The 12644-nt window shown below is 39.4% G+C and overlaps 1 protein-coding gene across 1 annotated transcript in view; it reads right to left on the minus strand.

Moving 5' to 3' along the window:
• Nucleotides 1-12644, minus strand: part of WNK2 (WNK lysine deficient protein kinase 2) — a 96955-nt gene that overhangs the window by 32729 nt on the left and 51582 nt on the right. Inside the window, exons 5-9 of the mRNA XM_082004712.1 lie at nt 10222-10310; nt 9149-9368; nt 6720-7008; nt 3386-3582; nt 519-671 (exon numbers count right to left, since the gene is read on the minus strand). Coding sequence (XP_081860838.1) covers nt 519-671; nt 3386-3582; nt 6720-7008; nt 9149-9368; nt 10222-10310 — 948 coding nt within the window. The remainder of the gene's footprint in view (nt 1-518; nt 672-3385; nt 3583-6719; nt 7009-9148; nt 9369-10221; nt 10311-12644) is intronic.

The raw sequence follows: 12644 nt of genomic DNA on the forward strand, positions 1-12644 counted from the left end.
ATTTGGCGACAATTCGGAGAGAGGCAGACTCTTCTGTCAGAAGATAAAGCTACCAGCTGGATGCCTGTACTGTACTATATTTAATGTGCATGCACAACTCAAAAAGCAGCATCGCCGAGGTTTCAGACAGAATTAACACCAGGCAACAGGAGTCTCTTTCTAACCTTTTAGAAAGAGGTGCCAAACAATAATGCAATAGGTGATAAAAAACTATTTGATTTTTAAGGACCAAGATAGTACATTGAAATCAATGTAAGGCCTCAAGCCGGTGCTGTTGAGTGACAATGGAAGATAAGTCTTAAACCTAAAGACGTTTCAAGGTATCACACAACGATTGTCCTCAAGCCCGTTGCTCTTCCATCCCTTAAACCCAACGTCCTTTGCCCCATCCCTAAGTCTCTCAAGTGGCAGCTTAATAGTTTCAAACGCCTCAAACTCGCCACAGGTATCAGTTGGAGCGGAGCATGGGTCAGGAACGGGATGAGAAAAGCACTTTTCAGCAGCAGCCAAGCTCTCACCTGCTGGCCGGCCAGCACCGGCTGCGGCTGCCCCAGCTGCAGGGAGGCGACGGTGGTGGGCTGGACAACGGGGAACGGCATCGCCGGCTCCTGGTAGTGCTGGGGCCGCTGGGACACCACTGCGGGCGCAGCCTGAACTGCGGGAAGGCCAGGCTGCAGGAGGGAGAGCACTGCTTTAGAGAAGAGCAACCCTCATGCTGAGAGCCTCCACAACTGTTCATCAAGAATATAATTGCAAGTAAATAGTCTACTCAGTACTTGGTTCAAAACAGAGGGGTGGGGGGCAGAATTGAACAATTATCTGCAAGGAACGGAAAGTTACTTAATCTAAAAATGTGTGGAAAAGTCAGCAAATTCCAAATAAGACATCCAAACTGCATTGCATTTCTTTCTGGAAGCAAGTGTGCAGACCGGTAAAACCACTGAAAGCACATACACAGTGACTGAGAATATACCAACAGCAACAACAAGCTGTTAACTGGGTGAAACAGAGATGTACCTTCACAAATTTTATAATTTTTATAATTTCATAAAGAATCTTTATCTTCCAAAAAGCAGGTAATTTACTTGAAATGGATGCCAAGAGAACAAATACAGAAATGAGAAAAATTAAAACCACAGTGGAAGTGAAAACAGAAAAATTAAAAGAAAATCAGATAAGATTTGTAGCAACAGGAGTTCTCTAAAACTTCAGTTCAAAGTAGATAAATTAAAAATACATTATTATTATAGTATGTTGGACTGGGGCTCATAAGCCTAAAAAAAAAGCTACTACAGCTCCAGTTATGTGCTTGTCATCTTGGTGTATAATCTCCCAGATAAATACAGTGATTTTTCTTGAAAAATAGAAGGTTTTGAGTCACACTTTCGTTTGCTGTGTTTGTTGAGATTTTCAAACCTTGGAACTTTTTGCCTAAGTTATCATAGGAAGAAAAAAAATATATGGACACTCCATCAGCAAATAAAAATCTATGAGAAATATTTTGCTTGTGAATAAAAGTTATCTTTCCAAATCCTCAGTCACTGAAAAAGTAACGCATTTAGGTTAAAATTACCAAAACTTATCAATGAAACAAATGAGTCTGCTCTAAAACAGTATGCTGCACAGCTCAATGTAATAAAAAAAATTCTGCTCAAGATGTGCCTTTTGAGTGTTATATTTGGAGTTGTTAAGATAGTGCTTCAGGTGAACAAGAAACGAGGAAGGATGCATCTCAGGAGATGTATGCACATAGGAAAGGTGGTTTCCACAGTGGAGGGAGCTGGCTACAAGTGCCAAGGATGAATTTTTTTCCTTCGGGTAAGTGGAGTTGTGTTTCAATGCATTCACAAAATATAGTTCATAATTTCTTGCAGGCGTTTTGGAAAATATCAGGTAAAACCAGGGAAAATGAGGCACTTCCCAAGTACGTAGGATAGATCTGGATCAAGCAGGAAAAAACCACTGGTTCTGGATTTTATTTTTTCTTCTCTTAAGTCAAACAGGATGAAACAAAAAAATTAACCTACCACATCATTACTGTCATTTTTACTAGGCAGGTTACTTCCACTGCTCAGGATAGCTGCAGTCACCAGCTTGCTCTCCACCAGCGGTGCTTTGCCAGTGCGCACTTCACAACAGGGCTGGGACGTCCAGGCACGCTGGCTTCTCCAACATCGGAGGATTCAGAAGGCAGATCGTTTTCTGCAACTATTGCAGATCTCGTGGGAGAAGAACTGGTCTTTTCGCTAATTATGTATTGTAAAGATTCATGTGACAGAGGCAGGTCTAAACTTCTGTCACATGGCCTGCTTATTTGGGGAAGAGGTTGAGACACTGAGTTTCCTGGGAGTTGGCTACCTGGAGAGCGAACACTTTCAACAGTCATCAAGACTTCTGACAAGTTTTGATCTTGGCCAGACTGAAATAACAGGCCAGGCACATCTGACAAGACTCTCGAGGAAACATTAGCTCTGTAGGGTTGCAGAGGTCCCCACTGCCACCAGAGGAGGTGTGCGTGCTGCCTCTTCTCTAGTCTGCAGATACGCATTTGCCTCTCCCTGGCTCTTGCGGAAGGGATGCTGGAGCCAAAGCCACAACGGGGTCGCTGTGGCGGTGAAAAGCAGCATGAGCACTGCGGGTCATGTGTGATGGGTGCAGGCTGGAACTGGAACATGGTGCTGCCACAGCTTCTGAAGAACGTAACACACTCATGTTGTGTCTCTCATTGGAAGCACCTGAAGATTTGTGTTCGCTTGCATGTGTTTGTTCTTGCACCAGTAGTTCCATTAATTGCTTTCAGTCAAGGTCATAGCAGCACAAAAATGGGAGCAAGTATGAACATCTGACTGGGCTACCAATGCCTGATTATGGAGCCTCAGTAATGGACGTACTTCACCAACTCTGCGCAAGATAAAATTCAAACCCAGGGCCAGAAGAAAGGCAGTGACTGGATGTGTGACCTTTGTCACAACTGGGAGGAACATCAGACCCAAGAGGTTCTTGAACAAATGAAGGTACAGTAACGTGTGGCTACACTGACAGTGAACAAAACCAAACAGAACAGTTCTCAAGTACACACATGAATTTAATCATTGCAGAGCTACTAATGTAGTTCAGCAACAATGGATTGATAAGAAGCTTTTTTACGGAAAGTGTGACAGCTGCCAGTGAAGCATTTCTTCACAAGGCAAATACAGCTAGCCGTACATCATCTACTAAGGACACGTTTCGCATCAACTATTACTGCACAAATCACCATCGATAGAGGTGAGCGAGGAATACATAAAGCAAGCACTGGAATCCATACCTACTGAGAACAAGAGTATAAATGAGCCATGAAGTATGATCTAGGATACAAAATGATTTCGAAAAGCTTTAGACTTACTCCTGAGGGCTGCTGGTAGTGCCCCAGCTGCTGAAGACTATGGGGCACAGCCTGGCTCTCGCTCAGAGGCGGGCTATACACCCGTTGGATAGCAGGAGGTACTTGATCAGGCAGAGACGAGTAGATGACGCTTTGCTGGCTGCTTTGGGAGTCTGAATAAACAGTGGACCCCTGGCCACTGTCAAATGTGCTGTCAGCTGAAAGAACAACATTTTTTAATTAAAAACTCAACTCCAAACGTTCAAGTAATGATTTTAGAGCAAGGTCAACACTGGTTTATATAATTATCATTTTTACTACCCTAGCCCTTTCCATTATATAAATAAATTCTACAACACAAATGTTATCTTCTACAAAAGGCACATACAGCTTCTCTTAAGCCAAAAATCGTCCCCATGGATTTCAGTGCATGATGATATTTTAGGCACATTGGTATCTCCTTTAAAGGGCATAAGGTTGACATTAAGAATTGCAGGCATTTATAGATTTTGTAGGATGAAAGGAGAGGAAACCCCAATTGTAATGTTCATAGCAGATCATGGAGTCTTTTAGAGTTCGATCTCCCAGGGATGCCCTGACTTTAACACCTTCTTTTATTGCAGCACTGAAAATTAGAAATTCTTTACATTGTATGCCTTAATAGTTCAGCAAATCATACCCTACTTGAGTATAGAGCAATACTTCCAGACAAAGAACAGGTAACAAAATGATTTGCAGGTTTACAGTCATTTGGGAGTACCATTCAGAGCTCTGTCGGAGTTTCTCATGCAGAGTCTTTGCCCAGCTAACCTGCAGAATTGCACAGCTACTGCGCAAGCATCGTTATCTTTTGTCCAATAGAAATAGAACTGTACCACTTTTGAAGCCTGGAAAGTACAGGTGCCCAGTTCTTCTTCAGCATAAGCTACATAAGTTTTCTTCATTTGAGAAATGAAATGAGACAATCAAGACTGCAGCTGTAAGTATCCAAAAGACAAATAGCTTGTAACAGATTTAAAATTCAAAACGGAAAGAAAACTAACACAGTTACCAAAAAAAGGCTTAAATTACAGCTAAGTTTAAATGCTGTTTCTTTTTCCAACACTTTCCATCTTCTCTTTTTTCCATGCTCCAAATAAGGTTTTACTTATTTGGCTTTTAAGTAACAAATTATTTTTTAATAGCACCAGAGATTACATTTCTCCTCAGTATTCACAAACTATTCTCCCAACTGTTTTTATTTCTAAATTAAACACCCCTCTATATTTATTCAGCTCATTTCTAAAAAGAGTCAACATGGCCCTACTCTAAGACGACAGGGATTTCTGCCGCATACACCCTTCCATTTTATTACAAACAATTATTTAAAACCTCAAAGAAAAAAAAAGAGTATGAGGGTAGAGCGCCAAAGTAAAAGCTGAGAGTCATATTCAGATTTTAATAGAACAGTGTGCATTACGCACATTAAGTTAATTTACATTTTTACATTTGACCTCAGATTATTATATGAATTGGTAGAACAATAATTTATAGAGGTCTTAGGCCTAGCATCACTAAGAAAATGTTCAAAGAAATCTGATAGTGAATTGCCAAATAATACCAAATATTGGTGAAAAGTTGAGGAGGAGTAGGAAATAAACTGGGGGATTTATATTTAAGATAAAATTCTGCCAAGTCCCAACAGAACCACAGGAAGCATGAGTAGCCTCATTGTACCATTGGAAACAAATGGAATGATAATTACAGTGTTTCTCAAAAGAATTCGATAGCATGAAATAAATATATGATCCAAGAAAAGTGAACTGAGATCAATTTAGCTTCAGAAAAAAAGCTTTGTAAATACTGCAATATTCTAAGTTATGCCAATATGGCCATTTCTCATATCTTGAAATGATTTGTTTTCTTGTAGAGGCATGCTTGGTTTTTTTAGTATTCAAAGCAGACCTCTGTATAGCAATTGATAACAATACCTGAATTAAAGCAGCAGCTGTCTCTGCTAAAGATAATGCACCTTTAATTTAAATATGCTTACACAGAAGTCCAGAACAGTAAAACAGAAACATTATGATAATAGTTCAGTAGCAAAACACATATGCCAGATTTTATTGGAAAAAAAGGGCTTAGAAAAGAACTCACAAAACTTCAAATCTTCCAAGCTAAAAATATCTGGCAACATTTCCTTCAAGGTGTTTAAAGATACAAATAGATTAAGGTTTCAATACCAGAGCTTGACTCTGTAACAAAGGTTGATTTTAGGGGACAGAGACAGGGACAAGTTACTGTAGGTAAATAAAAGCTACTTCCTCGTGCCTTGCCGTTTGCTGGAAGTTAAGTCTGATGCTCAGAAATAAAATGAAGAAACAATAAGCTCTGCAAGCAAAGCTAGGTAGTTTCTTATTCAGAGATAGACCAAAACCAGTGCTTGGAATTAAACCAGAAGATATAAATCCATGCATCTTGAAACAGCCCAGTGATCACTCTCGAATCAGCCCCCAGCTGAAGGTACAGTTGGCAGATCATCAGCTTGTAGCTACCAGGGCCTTGACATACAAGAACAACTGCCTACTCTGACCCCACATAACGAAGACCAAACAACCTCCTTGCTTCAAGCCCATGAGCTCAGGACAACGTAGAGAGCCCGGAGGAACACAGACAGCACCTGCACCGTGACCTAAGGACCCCAATAATAATTAGTGTCAACCCACAAGGGCTGGTGCTCCCAACATGTGTGACCAAAACACAGTTGAGATTACCCACAAAACTGCAAAATCTTGAATTACGTCATATAACATTCAGAGATGGATATCTTTTTTTTTTTCCTGTAGACCTGTGTATGGCTTCACAAGAAACTCATGCAAGCCATCAAGAGTAACTCATAAAACACAAGAAACTGCAGTGCTTTGGTTTCAGCAAGGTCTGCTTTTGAATAAAAATCTCCACATTGCCAACATCATTTGAAAAAGCCACCAGTCGCTCTGACCAGTTTGGTGCCAATTCAACTTCTGCAGGCTCTGAAATTGTGTTTCACACAAACAGTGTTGATCCCACCATCTGGAACAAAAAGCGTGTGTTTTTTGTGTCTAGCAGCAGGTGTCCTTGCTTTTCTACCTACAAATATATTAAGTTTTGCGCATTCACTGCTACTGAAGGAGGAGCAGTCTCTATATAATATAGTTTTTGAAAGAAATAAAGTTTCAGGAAAATTGTTACACATCTGTCCAAGACACTTGTTTTCTTTGAGCTACCGTGCTCAGAACCTGCAGAGCAGTTCATCTCACCGCTGAGCTCCGCTTGTCCTTGATTTTTACCCTTGGACATTCATCACCGTGTGTACCCAAACCAACACGAGACTTACATGCAACAGATGTGACGCTGGTGGGCAGGTTTTGCTGAAAGGGATGCTGGTCTGCCTCAGGCTCCTCTGACTCAGACAGGACATGGTGACCAGTGTGAGAAAGATAGGTGACTTGGACCTGCTGTGCATGCGGTGTCTTCAACTTCTCCAGACATTCAGAGTCCCGACGTTCCTCTGACTGCACCCTAGGCCAAATTCTCTCTCTTCTCCATAGTATTAATGCTACTCTGTCACGTATTGACTTTGCAACTATCTTGAGATCATTTTCATGAAAAAATCCAGAGTCAATCTGCAGAGGAGGCACAAACATAGCAAAATTATGTGCACGTGGGTAGGCATGCACATGTGCGCGCACACACATACTGAATCTCTTCCTAACAGAGAAAACATCAGTTTGAAATAACATGAATTACATATTTATTCCTCACAAGAACAGGAACTCAAAAGCTCAATTGGGTTTTTTTGAATAAAACTTCTATCCCTAATGCATTTTAAAACGGTATGTAATTTCTAAGACCTGAATATATATTTGGTCAATTTATTCACCAGTTAACATCCATTGAGAAGAGAGCAACTTTGACTGCAGACAGGTTCTTTATTTTTCCCAGAAAGACTAGCAATAGTCAAAAGAGGAAACAAACATCTTTGTAAAATGGTCTTTGAACAATGCAACTGGACTAAACCATACTACCCTTAAATCAGAATTTATTGCCTTAACCTTTCTAGTATACACAGTTCCCCAAATTGCCATGCTTGATATCACAGCAAGTCATGAAGGAAAAGATGTTAAAAGAATTTCATCTCAAATTTAACTTGTCTTAAAAGGTAAAGTCAGTCAGTATTGATTGACTTTTTATAAAGAAAAAGCCTGTCACTGAGGCAAATGCAGACATTTGACTGAAAAGGGGACCAGGCTTTCTCAAAATTCAACTGCTCAACAGATAAAATGGAAATTCATCTTTGTGCTATTTGTTTGCATAATCTCCTACAGCACAGGGTATAAATTTCAGTTTAATAATGACCTACTAGAGATTTGCCTGCTTTCCCTACATTCTTAACATGCATATACTACAGATGTAGAAGCACTTACATACATGGAAATCTAGAGGTTTTCCTTCTTTGCTCTTGCCCAAACATGAGACAGTTTTACAGCTTAGATTTTTGCTGTTTAAAATTAATAGGTGCAAAGCAGCTTGAAATACAGCTACAGATGGATATGGGTACTTTCCACTGCCTATGCCCTCAGACCTTACTGACATTCCTGAACCGATGATCCAGCAAATTCTAATGACAGAAGGGAGTTACTCAAGAACCACACAGGTCCAGAGAACCTTTTAGGGTATTAACTAACATGCCCAGTAGATTCTTCATGACAAAGCTTAATGGGAAGGCACTGAAAACCTGCTGCATTCACAATTTTTTAAACAATTCTTATTCCTACACCTCTGTAGAGAATGGTTAAAGTTTAATGAAGACATGCTATTTTACAAGACAGAGGAGCCTAAATTTCTGCCACTAAATTTGGCGTACATGGTGATGAGTCCAAGCATAGTAAGGCAACATTACCAAAATGAGTGCCTCCTAAGCAGAACAGGAGTGGTGATGACAACATCATTAAATGGGATCCCTTGGGATTTAGGATATAATAGGAACATTTCTGCAAGCACAAGAAAATTCAGACCCTTGACTAAGTGCTTACTTATTCTATGTTTCCATGACATTTGAAAACCTAAACAACTGCAGTAAAGACATCATTAAAACACAAGTTCAAGGACTCTATAGTGAAACAGGAACAAAAAACCACAAAACCCCACAAGTTAGAGATACAGAAATTCACAAAGTTAAGCTTTGCAGCTAAAAACCCCAAAGCTTATTCCTAACTCTGCGCAGTGGGCTTGAATCTAGTTTCCTACTTATGGCTGACCACAGACTTTCCACATATACATTCCTCCTAAGTAACACTGACAGAAAAGATGGAAAGAAGTGTTTTGAAGAATTCAGTGCAGAATATTGTGCAATTGAACTTTTGAACTCTTCTAATTTCAAGCTGCTGTCTGAAACTAAACAGATTCCAAACAAATTTGAAGACATTCAGCAGCTAACAGAAACTGGCAAAAGAGTTTTCAAAATATAAAAGTAGAAGAGACCTCTACGGTCCCTAAGCTATTTGAAATGCCATTTCATGCATTGTTTCCATACCTGGCAAACAATATTTTTCACTTATTAGTTCTTCCCCATTTACCCCTTTCTTGTAGCATTCATTCTAAAATCGATGCAAACTGCTTAAACTAGACACCTGGAATGGTTTAAATGGAAGTTACTTTACCAGACTCATTCCTGTTGTCCTTTGAGGTTTATGCACTACTTTTTATATATATATATTTTTTTTTTTTGTTGTTGTTGTTGTTGTCAGGAGAAATTTATTTTACCATTTCTTGTGCAACATCATCAGGAGTTTCCTTCTCCAGATCAAAAGTAAACTCAATGGCTCCATTATCTTTGGGTTTTCCTTTCAGTTTCTTAGGATCTTCTACCCAGAGTCTTAAGGCAATAGAGGATTTCCTACCATGGTCTTCTTCTGCAAGTTCCACTCTTACCCCAGTATCTTCAGCAAAAAAGGCATGGCTTAATAAATCTTTAATTTCATATCTGCAATGGATATTAAGAATAAGTCTTAAGCACTTTCAAAGAAGTTTGTGACAAAAAATTACTGTTAAAGGCAAAAACATTTACAGTATGTTTGGTGATCACCCATAACAAACTTGTGTTCTTAACAAAAGGCATAGTATTTTTAGTGTTACTGAGGACTGATGAAAAAATGATGTTTCCTATTTCACAAAGTTTCAGCAATATTCATACACCATAAGCATGTACAGAAATGCAGATTATAGCTTTGCTCAACTTTTCTTGAGTATCTCAGCTTAACAAGTACTAAAAAAGAGGTTCCCTCTGGGTAATCAGTTGAGGTCCCTAAAAGCCATGTTTGTGAAAGTTATGAAATACTGAGCAGTAGACACATTAATCTAAGAGAGGCCAGTATAAGATGATTAGGTTTTAAAACCAAAGCTGGAAACATGGCACAATTTGCCTTCATATCCAGAGGCTAATGAGCCAGTGTAATCTGCTAGAACAGCTTGCGGTGCGTCTCTACTGCGTCGCATTCGTGGTCGACCTCCACCACACTTGATGCTCCATGCAAAGCCTCCCAAGTGAGATTTTACTGCAGCTATGCCAGAATGTGCTAGAATACACTTGCTCACATGTCCACAACGATGCTTTCTGACCTTATTCTTTGAAGATGATAGGTTAAGGACACAATTGGATTTTTTCTATTAACCTGACTTTATATGGCAGAAAAGCAGGCAATCATTTATATTTGTATTTCCACTCTGCATGTGTACTGCATAGAGGGGACCCAGAGGCCAGAACAAAAATCTACAGACAGCTTTGAAATCTCTGTATACACATTATTTAATGCAAAACTTGATTGCTTGAAACAAACCTTTCTTCTTTATTTTTGCAAATGCACTCCCCAATTATCTCCTTAATTTCAGGATCAGTAACTTTCTCAAAGCTTGCTGGCTTTATACCCTAAATGGACAGAGAAAAACAACTTAGTTAAAGAATTACATTATATCTCTTAACTAAAGGACATTTTTCCTACGTTTTACAGTCAATTCAACCCTTGGAATAACTAATACTTTAAAGCTGTTAGTCTTAATTTAAAAATGAACTGAATAAGCACACTAGTTTGTACATGAACTCAGCCATATACAGAGCAAATCTCCCCATTTCTTTACTAACCTTTGCAAACCTTATTTTTATATCCTGTGGACTCTGAAGACAATATTCAAGAAAGAGTCAATTTAAAATTTTCAAAATAGTTCTTTTCTGAAATTAGTCCTTTTATGTTTTTTGCCTTAACTCTCAAGACACTGAATCTTCAGATAGCCAGTTTCAAGAATAAGTCAAAATACCTTGGAAGACCCACAGCAACAGTCTATATTCCTGTTTCCCACAAATCTTTTGCTTTTCTATGTCTCCACTCTCCAACTCCCTCTCCCCCCCACCAAAAAAAAACCCCACCCAAAAACCAACCCCAAAACCAAGCAGGGGAGCAGAAGAACATGCCCAACAGCTCTGTGCTGCTCTTGCATTTCCTCAGCACATTGTTAGAATCTTACTGGGAATGAGTGGCACAGCAGGTGTAACCTATATATCAAGTTAACTTTCTGTCAAATGTTAGTATTTTGGCTGGGAATGGTATTCAATTCTAGTTTTGGAAAAGTTAACCTATGAGAGCATGTCCTTTCAAGGAAAAAACCCAACCACTCATTGCAGAAGAGACCCCGCAGCTCCACACAGGGAGCTCCGGCTCCGCAGAGGCGCAACAGGAGTTGTCTGCGTTTCTTTCAGGTTAGGTGGGGTTGCTTTAAGAGGATGGAGGGATTTAAAAGAAATGCACAAACGCTTCTAAGGCAGTCATAGGTCTTCTCTCCCTACTTTCTAACATTTCAGGACCAAGATCTTAACTCAGCGTGATCTTTCTCAGGGTATATAGCCCCTAAATTAAAATAACATATATCTTACCAACATAGAGACCGTAGAAGCAGCAGTAGGCAAGTTCTCAGGCTAAATAACATATTCTGTCATCCTTCTGTACACGTAATCAAAATTTACTACAAAATAGTTACTGGTAACACCAGGGCAGTTAACACACACGTGCAGCGGTGCAGTTTCAAAGCCCAGGCTGACAACTCCTCCTGACGCCAGACTGTGGGCAGCGGGAAGGGCTGCTCCGTTAGGAACGGCCGTCATCTCCAGCAGGGCCACCAGACTGCTCTCCTTGTCGAACAACGCAGGAGTAACTAACATCTGTACCCAGCATCTGTAACAGCGGCAACTCGTTCCCATTCAGTTCAACAGAAGATTTCCCATGAATACTTTTCATGTATATATTCAGGTACAGATGACAGGAATGTCAACACAAAAAGTTATCCTTTTTATTTGTGATGATCAGCTTACATCACAAAAAAATTTATTCCATTTTAAAAAACGCTTAACATCTCTAGCTACTAAAACAAGATGTATATGGATGAAAATTTGCCAAAATTAATTCAGGAACAGATTCTGCAATTAGACCCTATTACTTAAGGACACAAGTATTTACAATTAAGTCAGTAAGTGGAATAAAAAGGAAACATGACTTCCTTTATCTAAAAAAACAGAATCTGATTATGCATATAACTGAATGGGATTTGGACATTTAACTCCATTCAAACCCTTTTAAAGTTTCATCCTGAAAGAACAGTAAATAATGGACGATGCGGTGTCAGACAAGGAGGCCTGAAGTCCTACAGAGTGGGCATTTGACTCACCCAATGCTGCCTTGGATAAAAAAAATAAAGTGTATTGCAGAAAATGTCTGCAAGTACTTCACTGGATTTGGTCTTGAATAAATTTTAGGGGTGAATTTCAATGAGGGCTGGCATCTCTCAGAATTTCGGAATACTGCAGCATCAGATTATACTTTTAGCTTTTTATTAATGTTCTGTTGCCATTCAAGCCTCAGATTCAACTTCAAACTTGGATTTATTTATTTCAGGTCAAGCACTCCCTTTCTCTTGTAAAACTTGAGAGTCAAATATGTAATTGATAAATTCTGGGAAAAAAAAAAAACATACTCATGGAATAGTCCTACAAAGACTCAGCTTTCCAGTTTTGCCTAGGAGAAGAACTGTTGATATCCAAAAAGAACCATTCTTGTAGGAACGAAACAAAAATAATCCATACACGTGGCTGGCTGGCTGTGACCCACTAAAAAGAATTAGGTTTGCTTAACCAAATAAATCTTATGAGATGAGGGTTCAAATTTTGTGTATTAGAAAAATGTGTCAACGTGATAAGGAGTATCTAGCCTACCAA

Source organism: Phaethon aethereus (genome assembly GCF_964289735.1).
Source record: "Phaethon aethereus genome assembly, chromosome: 11".
Lineage (NCBI taxonomy): Eukaryota > Metazoa > Chordata > Aves > Phaethontiformes > Phaethontidae > Phaethon > Phaethon aethereus.